Consider the following 21,037-nt stretch of genomic DNA (forward strand, 5'->3'; position numbering starts at 1 on the left):
ATGCTGCCATAGGCGCTATCATTCTCATTGCTACCCCCAAGGTGTTTCAAGCAGATGGCCATTATCATGCCCTGGCGGAAAAAGCATTGAAAATTTCTCTCTTTAAGTAAAACTCAATAAATCAGGCAGAGTATTAAAATAGTAGATCTTTCCTACTATAATTTCTAAGCTGACTGGTTTATTTTTTTTCCTTTTAACAGTTAAATGGTTGCTTCTGTGTTATTAATGCAATTTCTTTTCCATTTAACAAGAAAGTATATAGTTAACAGTTCTGCTTTGGCCAGTTTAAACAAATTTAATCTAAATGTTCTAGTTTGGGGAAATGTTCCTATGTTATTCCTCATGCCAATAAGAAGAGTAATCATGGAATAGCTCTGCTCAGTGGAGAGAAAGTAATGTGTCCTAGATGGTACTCTGACCAAATTAGGCTATTAGAGAGAAGTAATACACAGTGTCAGTTTGTTTTGCCAACTTGAGGATTAATTAATAATAACCCAAGCACTCTGTGCTTTTCAGCACTCTAATAGAACTAGAGTTATTTCTCAAACGTCTGGTTTTCTTTATCATCCAATCTGTATGCAATGAAAGTAAAAAAGATTTAATGTTTTGAGATAAGAATATTAGAATTAAGTATCTAAAGATGAAAATGTTTCATAATACCCAGTGGTGGCAAGTATTGAGAAGCAGGCATATTTGTACTGTTGATGGGGATATAAACTGGTGCAGTATTTTTAGGGGATAGTTTGGCAATACCTATCAAAGTGAATATGTGTATTCTTTTACCTAGCAATTCCACTTTTAGGAATTTATTCACTTAGAGGATATTCTCCCACAAGCACAAAGATGGATAGGCAAGGATGTTTTTGCAACAATGTTTATAATAGCAAAGAATTGGAATACTCTAAATGCTCATAAGCAGGGATTAAATAAATTATGTTATATTCACATAACCAAAGATAGTTTTTTTCATGTTTATTTATTTTGAGAGAGAGAGAGAGCACAAGCAGGGGAGGAGCAGTGAGGGGGGCGGAGAGAGAATTCCAAGCAGACTCCGCACTGTCCGCAGAGAACCAAACACTGGGCTCGATCTCATGAAACAAGAGATCATGACCTGAGCCAAAACCAAGAGTTGGATGCTTAACCAACTGAGCCACCCCGGTGCCCCTAAATACAGATAATTGTTAAAAAGAATACAGTAGATCTACATATTGCTATGGAAAGATGTTAAGATATATGTATTGTTAAAGGCATGACTTTTTGTAATATTTTAGATATGAATAGAAATTTCTAGAAGGACTCCCTTGAAACCTCTGTAATGTGGATGATAGTAAAGATGTCACTGGGGAGGAACACTGATGACAAGGAGTAACTGGGGACTGTAACTCATTTCAGTCCTTTGGCTGTCAATCAGATCTTCTTTAATTATTTTTATTCTGAACCTTTGTTACTTACCATGGAAAAAAATTTTTATTTCAAAAACCAAAGAACAAATACCTGAGCTAAAATCATACCATTTTTCTTACATTCACCTATGATTACAGATATCATACTTTGCCACAGTTTTGCCACAGCTGTTACTGGCTGCTGAATTAGGCACAGTAGCCAAAACTCATCATTTTAAAAGTCAACTGTGTTAAGTCCCTGCCATTTTCTACTATAAGACTGAATTGCCCTAATGTTACTCCACCACCACCACTACCAAAAAATGTCCTGAGGCCAGGACTGCTGCCCCCAAACTAGAAATAGGAGAATTTGGGGGTGCCTGGGTGACTCAGTCAGTTAAGTGCCCAACTTCGGCTCAGGTCATGATCTCGCGGTCTGTGAGTTTGAGCCCTGTGTCGGGCTCTGTGCTGACAGCTCAGAGCCTGGAGCCTGCTTTGGATTCTGTCTGTCTGTCTCTGTCTCTCTTTCTCTTTCTCTCTCTCTGCCCCTCCCCTACTCTTGTTGTGTCTCACTCTGTCTCTCAAAAATAAATAAATGTTAACAAAATTTTTTAAAAAGTAGGAAAATTTGTATCTCCAAGAAGGGTATGGCTCCTGAATATTTACTGGCTATTGAATAGCTTTGAAAGGCCACCAGGAGAGCAGAACTGAAAGACGTGGCTGCCAAATATTTGTTTCTCTGTATTTTTTTAGCTTGATCCACCATCTCTGTGATGCTGGCCAAGTCAGTTAACAGGCTGTTCACAGTGCAAACCCCAGAAGTGGACTGTGCACATGATAGTGCCCTATAACATACACATTGTGTTCTTAGTAGTACCTCATTTTAAAGACAAATAAACAAAAAACACTGATCCTTGAATATTTTACTGTTTCCCACTACTGTCCTGAATTTGTAACCATGTAATATTTCTTTCCTTTCATTATTTCCCTGAACTTCAGTGATTTAATTCAATCTCATAAAGTCCTGAATTAGAAATAGGGAGGGGGGGCACCTGGGTGGCTCAGTTGGTTAAAGTTCATGGGTTCGAGCCCTACTTTGGGCTCCACGCTGACAGCACAAAGCCTGATTGGGATTCTCTCTCTCCTTCTCTGCCCCTCCCCCACTTGTTCGTGTTCTCTCTCTCTCTCTCTCTCTCTCTCTCTCTCTCACACAATATAAATAAATAAACTTAAAAAAAAGGAGGGGGGAAGGGGCATTCCATTAGCCCTGCCCTTTTTGTGGTATTTTGTAAAAGAAGAATAGGCCTGTAATTTGAGAAAATAAGACTCCGATTAAATGACTCCTGTAACCTGCATACATATATGTGGTAGGATAGGAACTCTAACCATGATCATTCGGCTCAGCTTTTTTTCTTTCCATTATACCATCCGTCCTCTCAGGAGCAGAGCAGGTACCTTCAGAGAGATCCCTGTCATCCTGGCTAACTCTGCTATGTGAGGAATTCCAAAGACGGTCTGAAATTCATTATGGAGCTAAGACAGACTTTGCAGACTTCCTCATACTTTGATCAGAAAGGATCTAGGGGTGCCTGGGTGGCTCAGTCAGTTAAGTGTCTAAATCTTGGTTTCGGCTCAGATCATGATCTCACGACTCATGGGTTCGAGCCCCACATCAGGCTGTGCACTGACAGTGCGAAGCCTGGTTGGTATTCTCTCTCTCTCCCTCTCTCTCTGTCCCTTATAAGTGCTCACAGTCACTCCCCCTCCCTCCCTCTCTCTCAAAATAAATAAATAAACTTAAAAAAAAAAGAAAGTATCTAGAACATGAGTTATGTACTTAATAAACTTAAGAGATTATTATTTAATTTATATGCAGAAATAGCTAATACTCATTCTGTTAGGTCTAAAGATCTGAGCCAGAGTCTGTCTTTGAAGAAAAAGAGAATAATTTACTTTGAGAGGTGCATTAGCTCCTTGCAAATGGTGGTAGATTTGTCACTAGATAGTAGTAGTAGTAGGTAGGAGATTTGAGTGATGCATTCTCTCCATCACCGTAACAGGCGCGACTGGCTACCTGGCTAGAGGCGGTATGTCGTGGCAGGTATGTCGTGGAAGAGCAGAGGACTGGGAAGCCAAAGACCAGGGCAGTGCCACTTTGTCTCGGCCTCCAGCTCCGTGTCTGCAAAACAAGGCCAGTAATTCCTGCTTCTTAGGGCTTTCAGAGAGTCAAATGAGAGATGTAGGTTAAAAGCTTTTGTGAACAGTACATCCCTGGGCACATCTGAGGAGTCAGACATTTAAAGAAGACACATTATAGCTTAGTGGTCAGGACCTGAGACTCTGGATGCAGTCAGGCTACCTGATAGAAAGAGATCATTTTTATTGCTAGGAAGATCACTTTGAGAGGAGACTAGTCTCAGGAGCATTTCTAATACAAGCTTGGGCTAGATTTATAGCCTTCAGTGCAATCTCTGTGGCGTGGTTGTCACATGATTCATGTCAAGCTGGTGATACTCAGAATAAGGTAAGTTGCCTGAATTACCCAGTGCGTTTTGCAAATCTAAACATATTTGAAACCTTGATAGTCAACTGAATTCAGTACAGGCATTCAAACTGCAGGGTTTAAGACAGAGTTTTCCTTATGAGCCCTAAATTCTATTAGAAGAAATTTAGAGAGTGTTAAAGTAAAATATCGTAGCATTAAAGAAGAAGGAAAGAAAAAAGAAGAAAAAGAAAGAAAAGAAAGAAAGAAAAGAAAAGAAAAGAAAGAAAGAAAGAAAGAAAGAAAGAAAGAAAGAAAGAAAGAAAGAAAGAAAGAAAGAAAGAAAAGGAAAGAAAGAAAGAAAGAAGTCTTGCTAACTTGGACTCATAAAGGTTTGGGTTTAATACTGGGACATAAAAATAGGAAAAACTATTTCAAGATACAAAAAAAAACAGTACAGGCACACCTCAGAGATACTGCTGGTTCGGTTCCAGGCCATGACAAGAAAGCAAATACCACAATAAAGCCAGCCAAATGAATTTTTTGGCTTCCCAGTACACATAAAAGTTCTGTTTACACTACACTGTACTCTATTAAGTGTACAATCACATTATGTCTAAAACAACCTTACATATCTCAGTTTAAAAGTGCTTTATTGCAAAAAAAAAAAAAAAAAAACCACACACGAACCATCATCTGAGCTTCCGGCAGGTCATCTTTGCTGGGGGAGGGTCTTGCCTCGATGGTGGTGGCTGCTGACTGATCGGGGTGGGGGTCGCTGAAGGTTGGCATGGCTGTGGCAATTTCTTAAAATAAGACAACACATCGTGTGCCACATCAGTTGACTCTCCCTTTCATGAGCAGTTTCTCTGCAGCAGGTGATGCTGCTTGATAGCATTTTAGCCACAGTGGAACCTCTTTCAGAATTGGAGTCCGTGCTCCCAAACCCCACCGCTGCTTTCTCACTTAAGTGTACAGAACGTTCTGAGCGCTTCGTTGTCATGTCAGCAGTCTTCACGGCATCTTCACCAGGAGCAGATTCCATCTCCAGGAGCCACTCTCTTTCCATGAGAAGCAACTCCTCCTCTGTTCGAATTTACCACGAGTTTCTAGCAATTCAGTCCCATCTTCAGGCTCCACTTCCAATCCCAGCTCACCCGCTGTCTCCACCCCATCTGCAGCTCCTTCCCCCACTCGAGTCTAGAACCCTCCCCACTCCTCCATGAAGGTTGGAATCCACTTTTCCCACACTCCTGTTAACGTCACTATCTTGACCTCTCCCGTGAATCAGGAACGTTCTCAGTGTTCTCTAGAATGGTGAAGGTTTCCAGTTGACTTGGCCCAGATCCGTCAGACGACTCACTGTCTACGGCAGCTCATCTAGCCAGATGTATTTCTTCAATAATAAGACCTGAATGTGGAAACGACTCCTTGGTCCACGGGCTGCAGAGTGGACGTTATGAAAACAGCATTCATCTCGTCGTACATCTCCACGCCATCAGAGCTCTTGGGTGACCAGGTGCACTGCCAGTGAGCACTAATGTTTTGAAAGGGATCTTTTTTTTCTGAGCAGTGGGTCTCCACAGCTGGCTTAAGATATTCAACAAACCATGTTGTAAACAGATGTGCTGTCATCCAGGCTCTGTTGTTCCATCTGCAGAGCACGGGCAGAGTAGGCTTAGCATAACTCTTAGGGACCCTCGGATTTTCAGAACAGTAAATGAGCAGTGGGTTCCACTCAAAGACACCAGCTGCACTAGCTCCTAACAAGGGAGTCAGCCTGTCCCTTGAAGCTTTGAGGTCAGGCATTGACTTCTCCTCTCTGGCTACCAAAGCCCTACACGGCATCTTCCCCCGACCGGCGCTTCCACCTGGACTGAACATCTGCGGTTTAGTGTAGCCACCTTCATGAATGACCTGAGCTAGATCTTCTGGATAACTTGCTGCAGCTTCTACACGAGCACCTGCCGCTTCACCCTGCACTTCTGTGTTATGGAGATGGCTTCTTTCCTTAAGCCCCGTGAACCAACCTCTGCTAGTGCCACACGTTTCTTCTGCGGCTTCCTCGCCTCTCTCAGCCTTCACGGAACTGAAGACAGTTCGGGCCTTGCTCTGGATTCGCTTTGGCTTAAGGGAGTGTTGTGCCAGGTTTGTTCTGCCATCCAGACCGCTGAAACTTTCTCCAGATCAGCAATAAGGCTGTTTCTTTCCTTATCGTTCGTGTGTTCACTGGAGTAGCACTTGTCATTTCCTTCAAGATCTCTTCCTCTGAATCCACCCCTTGGCTGATGGTTGGTGCAAGAGGCCTAGCTTTTGGCCTTGTTCAGCTTTTGATGTGCCTTCCTGACTACGCTTAATCATTTCCAGCTTTTGATTTAAAGTGAGAGATGTGCAGCTCTTCCTTTTACTTGAACACTTAGAGGCCACTGTAAGGTTATTAACTGACCTAATGTCAATATAGTTGTATCTCCGGGAATAGGGAAGCCCGAGGAGAGGGAGAGAGACGGGGGAACAGCCAATCGGTGGGGCAGTCAGAACACACTCGACATTTATTAAGTTTGTCCTCTCAAATGGGCACATTTCATGGCACCTCAAAACAGTTACCATAGTACCATCCAGGATCACTGATCATAGATCGCCATAGCAAATACAGCAATACTGAAAAAGTTTGAAATACGTCAAGAGAATTACCAAAATTCTCACACGTGAGACAGGAAGTGAGCAAATGTTGTTGGCAGAATGGCACTGGTAGACTTGCTCAATGCAGGTTGCCACAAACCTCCCATTTGTGAAGAACACAGTGTCTGTAATGAAGTGAAGTGCAGCAAGACAGGGTGTGCTTGCATCCAAGTCCTCATTTGGGGACAAGACAGCCCCACATTTACCATTCTGATCTTGTCACTTACTGAGAGTTTGGCAAGTTCTTTCATTTCCCTGAGTCTGTTCCCTCGTTAGTAAATTGAGCTGGATAACCACTCCTTTGGCTGTGACAATTGAGATAATGCATTGAAAGCATTTAGCACAGTTCTTGGCACATCATAATTTCTCAGTACATATTACTAATGTTATTTTTTGTTAAAAAATTTTTTAATATTTATTTATTATTGAAAGAGAGCGTTAGCAGGGGAGGGCAGAGAGAGAGGGAGACACAGAATCCGAAGTGGGCTCCAGGCTGTGAGCTGTCAGCACAGAGCCTGACACGGGGCTTAAACTCACAAACTGCGAGATCATGACCTTAGCCGAAGTCGGACCCTCAACCAACTAAGCCACCCAGGTGCCCCCTACTAATGTTATTTTTAAGCAAGGATGTCTAACATTGTGTTTCTGAGTGATTAAGAAACTACAACAAGCTCGGGGCGCCTGGGTGGCGCAGTCGGTTAAGCGTCCGACTTCAGCCAGGTCACGATCTCGCGGTCCGTGAGTTCGAGCCCCGCGTCGGGCTCTGGGCTGATGGCTCAGAGCCTGGAGCCTGTTTCCAATTCTGTGTCTCCCTCTCTCTCTGCCCCTCCCCCGTTCATGCTCTGTCTCTCTCTGTCCCAAAAATAAATAAACGTTGGAAAAAAAAAAAAAAAAGAAACTACAACAAGCTGGTGGTGTCCAAAATTAAATTTAGAATAAATAAAACGAGATGGTTTGCTTTTAGTTTGTGTGTTTTGTAATTGTTGTTTAAAAATTAGGACTATAGGGGCGCCTGGGTGGCGCAGTCGGTTAAGCGTCCGACTTCAGCCAGGTCACGATCTTGCGGTCCGTGAGTTCGAGCCCCGCGTCGGGCTCTGGGCTGATGGCTCAGAGCCTGGAGCCTGTTTCTGATTCTGTGTCTCCCTCTCTCTCTGCCCCTCCCCCGTTCCTGCTCTGTCTCTCTCTGTCCCAAAAATAAATAAAAAACGTTTGAAAAAAAAAAATTAAAAAAAACAAAAAAGAAATATAGGCTGAGATCCTTAAATGGCTCTCTAGTCTAAGGGAGCAATAGTTGAATCTATGGGACCAAACCTAAGATGGACAATTGCTTATACAGCCCTTGAAGATGAAAATAACTATTGAACATGTATCTATTAATATGAGAGCCTCACTGAACAGCTAGCCTACGAAGTCATCCCACTTCCTCCAGAAGCCTTTCCTAACCATTTCAACACATGGTGATCATTCCCAAGAACTCATTAAGCCTACTGACCCCATCTGGCCTCAGAAAAGCACTGAGGCAGTTATTTAACCTGTCCCGTGGTTCTTCTCTCTACCAGGCAGTGTTCAGGGCTCCCCTCACTGGGAGCTAGGCTGGACTCCCAAGAAAAAGACCAGAGTTCAAGTCTTATCAAGGGAGCATTCTTTCAAAACACTCTCCTGCATGTTCAAGAGAAGGTGCTGACACACTAAATGTCGTTGGTGTTCTGCTGTGTTTGAGCATTAGAAAATAAGTGGATTAGGGTTGGAAATAAGCGTCTCAGCCAGCACTCCCCTGGAAAATTAAAAGTTGCAAAAGATGGGGATGCCTGGGTGACTCAGTTGGTTAAGTGTCTGACTCTTGATTTTGGCTCAGGTCATGATCTCACGGTTTGTGAGTTCAAGCCCCATGTGGAGCTCTGTGCTTGCAGCTTGGAGCCTGCTTGGGATTCATATTTTCTCTCTCTCTCTGTCTCCCCTCCCTTCCTCCCTCTTTCCCTCCCTCCCTCCCTCCCTCCCTGTCTCTCTCTCTCTCTGTCTCTCTGTCTCTCTCTGTCTCTGTCTCCCCCCTCTCTCTCCCCTCCTCCCCCCTCTGCCCCTCCCCCACTTGTGCTCGCTCGCTCTCAAAATAAATAAACTTAAAAAAAAAAAAGTTGCCAAAGATGTCCTTGAGGAAAGAATGGCAAAAATCTTAACAGACATTGGGGTGCTTGGCTGGCTCAGTTGGTGGATAATGCAACTCGTGATGTCAGGGTTGTGAGTTCGAGCACCACGTTGGGTGTAGAGATTACTTAAAAATAAAATCTTAAAAAAAAAAATCTTAACATGTGACAGGGAACTTCAAATAGTGCCTATGTTGAATGGAAATGAGAAATGTAGACAGAGATGATTCACTTGGGCCTTACTGAGGAAATGGATGAGAGAAATAAAGGAATTTCTAAGGTAGTAGGTATATCTATCTGCCTTATTCTTTCACGTAAAACAGAGACTTTTTCTCTATTTAGTAGATGTTTGCTGAACTTCTGTTGTGTACAGAGTGATAATGATGGTACTTAACATTTGAGACCTTGCTGTTTCTTAGGCCTGTTTCCCCTGACAAGCAAAGTGGTCTTTACCAAGATAAACTCCCCCCGTAGTGGAAGTAGACATGGATGTTTGTCTTGTTTGGGTACTAGGGACTACATGGACCCGCATTTCATCCTATACTCCTTCTAGAGTAAGAAGTTGTAAAGAGATGCTTGGGAAAGGAAAGACCGAGATCTTAACAGATTTCCTTTGCACAGCCTCTGAATCTACCCTGAAGGTCTCTTCTGCTTGCAGGCCTCAGAAGTTGAGAGACAGCTCTCCATGCAAGTCCATGCCCTCAGAGAAGACTTTCGGGAGAAAAACTCCTCGACTAACCAGCACATCATCAGGCTTGAAAGCCTTCAGGCTGAGGTGAGTCCGCCTGTGTGGCACTGCTTGGAGATGGAAGTGCTTTTCTCGTTAGAGGCGCTGTACTGGATCTGGTGGATAAGGAGCCCCTGAACTGGGAAATAAAACTTTGTTTTGTCTACAGTCTCTAAAAATATTTAAAAGTCTCTAGAGATGTATCTGTAAGAAACTAAATGGGGAACACTTGATTCATGTTGCACTGGGTTGCCTGTTGTCTGGAAGAATAAGGTTGCTCAGAGTCACTGCTGAGTGTGTTGAAATCACAAATGACCCGCTTTTACTGAACATATTAATCCATCCACAAACATCCTTGCCAATCCTAAATAGAGGATGGGGAAGAGGATTTTCCCTTTCTCTATTCCATGTAGGTCCAGTTCAGTCCACCTTATTAGGACCTATTGTAATTCTCACCTATGAGAGTCATAAAGTAGCTACTTCATAGGACTGTTGTGTTTGATGAGTTAATACATGGAAAGCACCTCGTGTGGTACTTAGAATCAAGTAATGTTGTTAAAAGTGTATGAGAGGCCAGAGCATGGCAGTCAGGGTCTATGGCCCTGAGTGGGCCAGAGGGAAAGAAAAAGTAGCACTTAGAGGACAACTCTGTGAGAACCCGATTGTGGGAGGGGAGAAGAGGGAAGTCGTATCAGCAGCCCAAACAGGGGCTCTTCCCCAGGGCGGCATCCACCTAGTCTGATCTTGAGGGGCCCTAAGTGAGTTGTCTGGACAGCAACCCTTTGGCTAAGGTACACTTGAGGAGACAGTCTAAGGGTCTAGGGCCAGATGAATGTGCACCCCCGCTGTGGTTAAGGAATCCGTCGGTGTGGTCAGGCACAGAGAAGCCCAGGTGGCTGCTCCCCTGCTTTGGAAATGACCTGAAGATGTTTTTCCTAAAGTCTGTCAATATCTTCTCTTTTCTCCTGCCTATCATTCCCTTCCTTTCTCCTTCCCCTTGGAAATACTACTGGTATTGAGCAGCAGGTTCTTGAAGTAAGTAGCTTGTTCCGGCGGGGTTCGGCATGCCTGTGTGTGACCACTTGTGTGCATGACTTTCTGTCCCACCGCCTTTGCCAAGCTCTGACTCCTTCAAGTTGCCTGTTTTCCTCTCGCCTCTGCTCACTATTTCAAGACCCTTGTGACTCAAGGTCATTCCCAGGAACGTTAACTGGCAGATTTGGTCACAAGTTCAGTGCATAGGGTGGGGTGAGGGAGTTGTCATCTAATATCGATGCCTTCATGCAGTACCACTGCTACTTTAAAAAGGCAGCCTATGAAATTGTCCAAGTACATTACTTCATGTAGCTCTGAACTTCTAAAGTTTTGTTTTTTTTTTTTAAGGGGCCAGGATTGTATATCACAACTGTATTACCTCATTATTTCACTGACTGGAACTTGAGAAACAAAGATTATCCATGGAAGGAAAATGTAAAGGTTGGAGGGTATTTAAATGAAAATCACCTAGAGTAAGAATTCCCTTCATGTGGGTAATGTGCTTCAGTGTGGGGAATAGTGGCCCCATTCACAAAAAGGACCTGTTCCTTTTGGTCCCTTACCCAGGTGCACACTTGAGAGACAGTATGTCTTTGTTTGGCTAGATACCTGATCTCTCTGGACAAAGGCCACATACTTCATTTCCCCAGGACAGCATCTTATCTGATTGATTGGTGGCCAGGGAAGATCTGTACCCTACAAACAGAATTCTAGTGTGGAGACAGAGAATAGACAAAAAGCAGAAGGAAAGGTGGATTTCAGAGAACCTCAGACGCATCAGACATTCATTTTCAAATCTCCCCAGGAAAGGGTAGGAGGTTGGTTCTCTTAATAGATTGTTCTCCAGGCCAAACTGGAGAGCACCGAGAACATCTTAACCATGTTGGGAGCAAGAAGCTGGTTGAGAGATCAATCCAGCAGGGACCTGATAAATAGGAGGAGCCAGGGGGCCCTGCACAACTTGGGAAGGCTTCCGTAGCCCGTTAGCCTGGGCAGTGTTCTCGGGGTGAAGCATTGTTGGCCTTGTGGAGCCCCAGCACACCTACTGAGCCTACACACCTTGAGGCCAGAAGACTTGGCATCTCTTTCCTCTTATCCTTTATTTTCTTACTGACATTGAAGAGACTAGACAGACCTTCCTGAAAGCAGATTTATATCTCTTGAGGCTGGCTAGATACACAGTGTACAAACATACCAGTCTGTTTAATAAGAGGAGCAAAATTGCTTCTAGTCACAATTTACTTGCTCAGGCAAAACGACACTTTGAGTAAAATCAGTTACTCATTTGTGTTGTGTCCTGCTCCTTTCCAGGACACAGACTGATGCAGGCAGTGCTTTGCCTTCTGTACCCCACCAACTCCCCCATTAATTTGGGGCACCAGGTCTGAGCTGCGACCTCTAGAGCCAGGTCTGTTAGCTGTGGGGGGAAGTACAGAAGAGAGCTGTGAAGTATGAGAATACAGCAGCTCACTGGGCTGTCTCGGGCATTTTCTTGTGCTTATGACTTGAGAAGGAAGAATGGAACCATGGGTTAGGCTCCACTCCCCCAGAAATTGTGGGGTTGAGGTAAAGTCATGGGCAGGCAAGGTGGAGCCCTTCTCTGTCTTATCTGTGGAATTTCCAGAACACTGACCCTTCCCTTCCTCTTCCTGGCATCCCACATTCCAGCTTCCCCAAAGTTCATCTCCCACCCCTTCCCAGACACGTTTCTAGAAGGGAGGAGTTTTCTCTTCATCTTGGGAGTTCACAGCTGTTCTCTCAAAGATGGGGGCACCAGGCCCCTGGGCAGAGCACTTGGAGAGACATAGGCCTTCATGTTTGGGGCTAGTTCCTCCTTCCCTACTCATCAGCCTGGGTGTAACTGCACACCACCCTGTGACTCTCCACCCTTTCAGATCAAAATGCTGTCGGATCGGAAACGGGAGCTAGAGCATCGTCTCAGTGCCACCTTAGAGGAAAACGACCTGCTCCAGGGGACTGTGGAGGAGCTACAGGACCGGGTGCTGATCCTGGAGAGGCAAGGCCATGACAAAGACCTCCAGGTACTGAGGCAGAGAAGCTGTCCTGTAGAACTAGGGCCAGGTGAAAGGGGCACTTAGCTGCCCAGCCAGAAGGAAAGCTGGGAGGCCAGTGCCACTGCGGGGTTCAGGAGAGGGGAAAGCCGAGCTCTCTGTTGGCCCTGTTGGAGTTCTCCTTGAGTGCTCACCAACTTGGCCAGCCTGGCTCTGCTGAAGACAAATGCGTTGCTACCCACAGGTTACCCTTCCAATTTGTTCTGAGCCACTGGCCTCTGGAGCAGTTTCAGAGAGTTCTTTCTGGACTATTAACATGACTGGAACTTGGGGAGTGTCATTCTGCCTCCTAGGGTTTGTGAAATCTGCTAGAGATTTCAGAGGGAGCCTGTGACTTTCTGTACTTGGCTCTCAATGCTCTCTGCTGCTGCTTTCCCAGACTGATGCATTTAGTTGGCTTGCACTGAGCAGAAACCAAGAAGCTACCCACTGAACACAGCAAGACTTACATCCTTCTTCCAGCAGTTGCTAGAAAAGGCATAGGCCAACCTCCTTTGTGAGCCTAATTGGCCTCTTTTTTCTTCCTAAAGGAAATTGCTTCATGTTCATATTTGTCCTTATTTGGGACCTGCCACCAGTCCTCAGCTGAATCCCCAGGCTCACACTTGACAACCCTCTAAACAAAAAGACAATCGCTGCTGGCCTCTACAGAAATAGAGTGTAACACCTGCTGCGAAGAAAGCTTTGCCACACTGGCCTAGAAGCACCTGGGGCCAGTGGCTAAGAGCATGTTTCTCCCCCTTGGACATCCTCTGAGTGCCAGGGAGTGGGGGGGATGGTGACAGAGTTGTTGGTGTGGAGGCGGTCAGCCAGGTGTGCTGAAGCACCAGTCAGGTCCCCCCCCAAAGACCAGGCTGTGGCAGACCCCACTGGGCTCGGTGGTCAGCTGGTGAGGAAAGCTCTAGGACATGGGATAAGGAAACATCTTAGGCTGATATCACTTGTTATTGACACCATCAGCTAAGCTGCCGTCTGAGTGATTAACCTCTTCAAGCACAAATGAGCAGTTTATGACCCTCCACGTTTTTTCCCATAAATGTCGATTAGAAAATGGTGCTGGCGAAAGCCTCACGGCCATTTTCAAGATGGAAAGGAGTTTGCTCATCTTCTAAGGTGGATGATGATAATAGTGGTGAACACCTGTATACTTTATAGGGAACAGAGTGCTTTTGCATACATTCTAAAACTGAGGCTTAGGAAAAAGTGAATCATTTACCAAAGTAATCCTTGGTCGAATTAAAAACAGAGCCCCCCACGCCTGCTTCATGTAATTCTCATTGACAACATCTAGCACATTCCATGCCTCTGCAGGTCAGTGTTTCACCAGAATTTCTGACCCTATCAAGCACTCTGCTGAGGAGGGTTGCTGAGGTAGAGTGTGGAGGAGAAGGCAAAGAAACACAGAAGAATGGGGAAGTAACCCCTGCCCAAAGGACACTTTCATTCAGTCTAGCTGGAATTCACAGATGAGAAGTCCATTATTTCGAATCAAGAACTGGGGACCTCAGGACAGGGAAGAACGGGACCAGCATGCTCCATCTAGTACCTGGCTCACACAGTGGGCTGTGTGCTCTCCAGCAGCAAGAGCCCCACATCACACACACTCACGTCCTCAATGTCTGCACATCCACTGTCTTTCCATTGGGCCACTCACCCCATGGCCTATATATCACATCAGGCAGTTCACACTTTGATTTGGAAAATCTGCTTTTATGGGCTGAATTCTTATCTTTCCCACCTTTTTGTGATTTTTTTTCCTTTAGCTCATAGGAGATTCTCCTTAAGCTGCTGCTAATTACCAGTGTCTTCCAGAAAGCCCTTTCTGTTGCTAACATAGCCTGTACTGATACAGAAATAAGAACTCCAGCTCACTCAGATAGTAGTTGAGAGGTCCTAAGTCAGACTTGCAAAATATAGAGTTGATGGCTTTGGAATGTATATAATTCCACGATTTTAATCCTTTGTTTCAGATAAAGGACAAAAGGAAGTCTAAGTAGGCAGAGCAACAGGCCTGCACAGCCAGGGTAGCCCCGCTTTAATCTGGTTCACTATCTAGTTGGGGTTCTACTGCCTAACAATGATTTTTAAACCACTGATTAAATCCAACCATCATTTCTTTTTCAGGCCGAGAATAGGGATAAAAATTATTTTTTGAATACCCAGTAAGTTGAAAAATTGGGCATTTTGCTAAACTCTTAATACCCAGTAAAGTATTCTGTCTGTTCTTCTCTGATTTATACCTACATGGGCATCTTACAGATGTGTGCGGGGATCTTGTCCCAGTGAGTAGGTGGATTTCATCATCAGGAAGCGTAGGCTCCACTCACTGTGGGGTGACCCAGGAGCAGGTGGCCTGCAGTGTAGACCTTGCTCTGACACTTAACATCATACCATCTTTGTTCCCTCAGTGTGAAACAAGAGAGCGCTCCCACTTCTGCCACCTCTGGTGGCATGAGTGTCATAAGCTCAGTGTGCTGTACAACAAGGATTTGGTGTCTTCCTTGTTGATAGATATATAAATATATTTAGTGACATCTTTCTTATATAAAGGATGATATTCCTTATTTTAGAGGTTTCTTATATTTAAGCCTCCTCTGATGTGTTGTTTTCTGCATATGTTTCTGGACCAATTATTGACCAGACAGGGCAGACCTGTCCTGGTCTTTGATTCTCTTGCTGTTATAATTAATTAAGCACCCTGAAGTTCGCATGAGTAATTGAACTAATTTTGTCCAGTGCATAAGAACTTATTCTTGTCTGTGCTGAACTTCTCCTGCTGAGATGTATGTGGAGTTACCTAGAAAATAATTGTAAAGCATTTTGCCAACTTAGTATGCCATTTGTAATTGTGCCAAATGCTTCTTAGGAATGTCCTTTTTCTTTTCTTTTTTTTTTTTTAACCCTAATTTCTTCTTTCTGAGTTTTCTCAAAACTGGGGCTGGAGGAGTTCCCACTGGACCAGCAGGTATTGCTGATGCATGGGAACCACGCAGAGCAGACTTGCCAGGGCCTTTTTCACTCTCTTAGCAGCCAGGCACCGGCTCTTCTGAGTTAAGGCACATCCAGATCACTGGTGCTGTTAGCCAACCACGGTCTGCTCCCGACCAGCAGAGGTGAAGCCCTAGGGCATCTAAAGGATCCGAGTGGATGCTCTGCGAGGCAGCCTCCTCCATTCATGAGAACTGCAGAGCTCCGAGTTGCCACCCACTGCTGCTCAGTGTCTGCATCTCTGCAGGAGCCACGGCTTACCTGGCCTGCAGTCTGCAACAAACAGGACAGTGTCTGCTCTATTTTTAACGAACAGGGGTGACCCCAGAAATTCTATCTAATGAAAGGATAAATTAGTTACATTTAAATCCCAGGACATTCTTTCCCCATCCCCAACTTCCAAAAAATCTTTTACAAGGGAGGGATGGGCAATCCACAAATACAAGAGCAGAAGACATTGCTCCTGTGCAGGTGTAGTATGCAGACAAGTGCAAACAGATGAAGGTTCTACAGGCAGGGTCTGTGTGTTAAAAGCAAGTGTAGTGGTGGAGTGCACTAGTAGAGCATGGCATTTAGCAGCCATGGTGGAGTCGTGTCTTACCTCCAGCAATAGGAACCTCACCGGGTAGTGGTGCCCTGCTTGGACTCCACGAGAAAGGGGCCACAGAGAACGCCGAGAGGGGTGAAGTAGTGGCAGCAAGAGAAAGAAGGAGCCTTGGCTGTAAGCCATGAAAACTACATTGCTGTCCTCTCCACCACTGGCATCCCTCTCCTTCTCTGAGCCTTACATGCTGTGTAAGGCTCTTCCCAGGCCTGGGGCTTTACCTGTAAACTGTGAGGTATGACACACAAAATAGCAGAGACCGCTTTTCTCCTGGGTTTAGGAATTCTTGGTATTTCTACTCACATATTTTTCCAAATCCGATCCCCAGTGTCTTTCCAGACCCTTTCCCCTTCATTTTTTTTTTTTCATTAAAATACGACATACATACAGCAAAACATAAAAATCCTAAGTGGACAGCCCAGTGAATTTTTACAGATATATACCCCCATGGAGCACCTGCATGGCTCAGTCCATTGAGCATCCACCTCTGGTTCAAGTCATGATCTCATGGTTCATGAGTTCGAGTCCCACATTGGGCTCATTGCTGTCAGCACAGAGTCCTCTTCTGATCTTCTGTCCCCCTCTCTCTCTGCCCTTCCCCTGCTTGTGCTCTCTCTCTCAAAAATAAATCAAACATTAAAATACATACATATATCTATATACATGTATATATATGTGTGTGTATGTGTGTGATATATATTTATTTATAAATATATATATAATATATATATAAATAATTTATATATTTATAATATAAATATAAATAATATATAATTTACATATAATAATATTTATAATAATTTATATATATAAATATATATATATAAATAATATATATATATCCCCGTGTAACACCCCCCAGATGAAGATAAAGCCCATTATCTGTATCCTACAGGCCTCCCTCTTGCACCTCCTGGTCAGTACCTGACACTTGGTCAAAAGCAGACCTCTCTTCCACTTGCATCTCTTGTATCTGGAAGAATACAAGAGTACTTGAATTACATATTATATATTGTTTGTTGTCAGGCTTTTGCTTGACATATTATGTCTATGAAATTCATCCACGTTATGGCATATGGTAGCAGTGTGTTCTTTTCTCACTGCTGTGTAGTATTCTAGTATGTGACTGTCTCTCTCCATTCTGTATTGGCATTTGGATTGTTTCCCCATTTGTGGCTCTTTAAGATTATTTTATTTTTTCAAATGTTTGTCTATTTTTGAGAGACAAAGAGGTAGAGAGCAAACAGAGGAGGGGCAGAGAGAGAGGGAGACAGAATTCCACGCTTAACCGACTGAGCCACCCAGGCACCCTGCCCCCATTTGTGGCTCTTAAGGAAGAAGGCTGCTATAGACATCTTGTGTGTCTTCTGGGCACATGTACAGCCATTTGTGTTGGGTCTGCACCTAGAGGTGGAACAGCTGGGTCATGGGACAGCTGTGTATTTCACTCAGTAGAAATTGCCCTACAGTTTCTCAGAGTGATTGTATATCTTCACTCCCAACAGCAGTGAAAGTCCTGGGTGTTCCACATCCTCATCAATACTTGGTATCATTATTATTTTGCGGCGGGTTTTTATTTTAGGTATTCTGGTGAGCATCTAATGGTACCTTACTTTGTATGCCTTTATGTGTGTGTGTTTAGTTTTTTAATATGGGGAATTTCGGACATTCAAAAATAGGATAGTGTGATGATGCCCCAGTGTACCCCACTGCCAGCTATACAAACCAGTGAGCCCCAGTCAGTCCTGCCCCACATTCATTACATCTTCTTGATTCTCTCTCATACTATTTTGAAGTAAATCTGCAAATTTTTATAATTTCATCTGTAAACAAAGACTACCTCTAAATGATAACTTAAAAAAACACAGCCACAGGACTAGTATACCTAAGGGGAAAACAGCAGTATTTTCTTAATTTCAAATACCCAGTGTTCAAATTCGTAACTGCCTCATAAATGTCCCAGTTGCTCCTCACATTTTTTACTTGAATCAAGATGCAAGTTAAAATAGGCCTACACACTACAGTTGGTTGATATGTCTCTCAAGTCTCCTTTTAACCTATAGGTTCCAGACCTTTATTTTTTTTTTTCTTAAAATATACATCGTAAAGAAGCTGAGCTGTTTGTCCTGTAGAATTTCCCAAATCTGGAGTTTACTGCCTGCACACCCCTGATGTAATCTAGCATGTTCTTCTCTCCTCTGTATTTTTCTGTAAATTGGTGGTTGGACCTAGAAGTGTGATCAGGTTTCGGGGCGGTTTTTCTCATTTGTTTGTGGTCGGGGAACGCTCACTACCTTTTGCTGTCTCTTTGAAAGCTGCACCAAAGCCAGCTGGAGCTCCAGGAGGTGCGGCTCTCCTACCGACAGCTGCAGGTGAAGGTGGAGGAGCTCACCGAGGAGAGGAGCCTGCAGAGCTCCGCCGCCACCAGCACGTCCCTCCTGTCCGAGATCGAACAGAGCATGGAGGCTGAGGAACTGGAGCAAGAGAGAGAACAGGTGCTGATGCCCCATCAGTCCAGCACACGAGATTGTCTGGGGACTTCAGGAGCCCGTCAGCCCTCCCTTGTCCAGTTCCTATGGTTCCAGCTCCAGCCTGGCAAGGGCCTGTGGCCCTGCGCCTGTGTGAGCCCAGGCCTGCTGGCTGGAGCTGTCATGAAGCAGGCCCTGACCAGAGCATGTCTCTGGCTCACTGTTACCCAGTGCCTCTTAGGAAATGCTTGTCGGCTAATCCTCAGCCTCATGCCTCTTGCATTGACTGGGCTCTAGAACATTCATGATCCATCCAGTTGGCTTTTTTTCATTCTCCTCACAACCACTCACTCCCCTAATCATGATTCCCACCACAGTATCTGACTGTATAGAGAAATGGGAGATGGGTAGAGAGCTGGAGAGTTAAGAACTGGGAGTCCGTATAGACGTACTAGGCCCAGCATAAGTATCCGTAGTTCTTGGGACAGGTGATTTAAAAAAGAAAAAGTCTTTCTGCCAGAACTAGGCTCTTGAGTGTCAGCATGTTGGGTTCCTACACTAGGACGAGATGAGTGGGGGCGGTCCTCCCTAGGCCCATAATCAGGAGCAATTCTCTATGGGGCAGCTGAGACTGCAGCTCTGGGAGGCCTACTGCCAGGTCCGCTATCTCTGCTCGCACCTCCGGGGGAACGACAGCGCTGACTCGGCCGTCTCCACGGACTCCTCGATGGATGAGTCTTCGGAAACCTCATCTGCCAAGGACGTGCCAGCCGGCAGCTTGCGCACGGCCCTCAGTGAGCTCAAGAGACTGATACAGAGTATTGTGGATGGCATGGAGCCCACGGTAAGTGGCTGGGCCGAGAAGCTCCCCACCCCACAGGACCTGGCTAGTGGGAGGTTGAAAGCAAGCACAGGGGATGAGGTTAACCCCAGAAGTGGAACCTTAAAGAGTCTGTAGCAACTTTGAGCCCTTACTGTTTGGGAGGTCTGTGTGCTGGTGATCGGGCAGAGGGGCAGCGTCCAGGAATGGAAGTTCCAGAGTGCTCTTCCTGCAGATACTGGTGTATAAGTGGAGTCCTTTTTCCACATGGTTAAATCCAGGCCATGGTGGCCTCGAGTTCAAGGGCTTTCCTTAAAAGCTTTGAATGTAGAAATTTGAACCCCAGTGAAAACTGCAAGTTATTTTTCTGTAGCTCATTGGTCCTCGTGATGGGGTTAGCTGAGAATAGGCAAACTGTCCAGACTGGAAGCCTCTGCTGAAAGGATGCAAGGGAGCACGGAACGATGAGAAGATCAGTAAGGGCCTTTTAGAATTCCAGATGTGGCTCCTCTTGTGGAGATGAGGAGTGTTCCTGTGGGCTTCCTGGGCAGACTGGCATTTCTTCTAGCTTCGTGACAGATTTCCATTCACACCCCCGGCTCTCAGGCAGTTGTTTCACTTCGAGTTCCATCCTCCTACAGAATAGTTAACGTCTTTCTACCCATATTACATGAAGTCATGAAAGGGTGGTTGTCCTTACCTGAACATGTCGTGTTGGTGTGTGGAAGGTACTGTACTGTGGAGGCTGGGTCACTGGGGGAAGGGAGAGGTCAGAGGGAGGTGTGCTGTTCATGCGACTTCCCTGAAGCCTGAAACAAAAATAAATGTCTAGCTAATGTTTGCAGATCAAAATTGGGCAAGAGAATCTCTCTCCTCTAACTCTGTCTTCCCTCCTTTGTCTCCTCTTTCTCTGCCTGTCTCTCCCTCCACCTCTCCACCCCATCTCCTCTATCCTGCTCTCCCCCAAACTGATCCATCCCTACCGTCTCACTTCCCCCTCTCTCCCACTAACCATCTCACCACACCCGCCCCTGCTCTCACCATCTCTGTGGTTGGTGGCTCTCTTTGGCTGTCAGAGCTCCCGGAGAATTGATGATGACTCCTTAGAAGAACAGATAAGGCAGACCAGTGAGGACTCAAGAGCCCTAAGGGAACTCATGGAGGGAGAGAGGGGTAAACTGAGGCAAAGCCTAGAGGAGCTGCAGCAACTCCACAGTCAGGTGAGCACCCCCATCCTCGGTCCAGTGCAGGGAATGTACCGGTGACCCCTCCCCCACAAGACTCTCTTGAGACCCTCGTGAGTTTCCCTCTCTCACGTCTCAGAAGTGGCTCTGCTCTCACAGATTCTCAGAGGACAGTGACCTGAAGTTGAGGTGAGCTCAAGAGAAGAGCGCGGCCCTCTGGTTTAGCCCAAAGTAAAATTGTTAGGGATAAGAATAGCTGACCCTCCATTTCCTCCGGCGACATGCTGCCTTCCACAGAGCCCATATTATCTGATGGATTCTGACAGTTTAAAGTGCCACAGCTCTCCGGACATTCACGGATGTTTTTCCAGCAGCTTCTGAGCAGGGAAGTTTGCAAACCAAGGAGCAATTGATCTTTGCAGGCCTGTTCTCTCTTTGTAATGCCATCACCTCCG

General features: G+C 45.2%; 1 protein-coding gene across 5 annotated transcripts in view; it reads left to right on the forward strand.

Moving 5' to 3' along the window:
* The window catches only part of BICDL1 (BICD family like cargo adaptor 1), a 105,576-nt gene that overhangs the window by 70,035 nt on the left and 14,504 nt on the right, over positions 1–21,037 (forward strand). For 2 of the 5 annotated variants that reach the window (XR_006293886.1, XM_043557745.1), the window contains exons 3-8: positions 9,343–9,459; positions 10,435–10,446; positions 12,342–12,488; positions 18,426–18,605; positions 19,204–19,422; positions 20,475–20,618. Coding sequence is in view for 4 of the 5 variants with exons in the window: in XM_043557745.1 (XP_043413680.1) it covers positions 9,343–9,459; positions 10,435–10,446; positions 12,342–12,488; positions 18,426–18,605; positions 19,204–19,422; positions 20,475–20,618 (819 nt within the window). In the remaining variant the exon portion in view is untranslated. The remainder of the gene's footprint in view (positions 1–9,342; positions 9,460–10,434; positions 10,447–12,341; positions 12,489–18,425; positions 18,606–19,203; positions 19,423–20,474; positions 20,619–21,037) is intronic. The other 3 variants (XM_043557748.1, XM_043557747.1, XM_043557749.1) reach the window with 3 other exon arrangements.

The sequence above is a fragment of the Prionailurus bengalensis genome, chromosome D3, assembly GCF_016509475.1.
Source record: "Prionailurus bengalensis isolate Pbe53 chromosome D3, Fcat_Pben_1.1_paternal_pri, whole genome shotgun sequence".
NCBI lineage: Eukaryota > Metazoa > Chordata > Mammalia > Carnivora > Felidae > Prionailurus > Prionailurus bengalensis.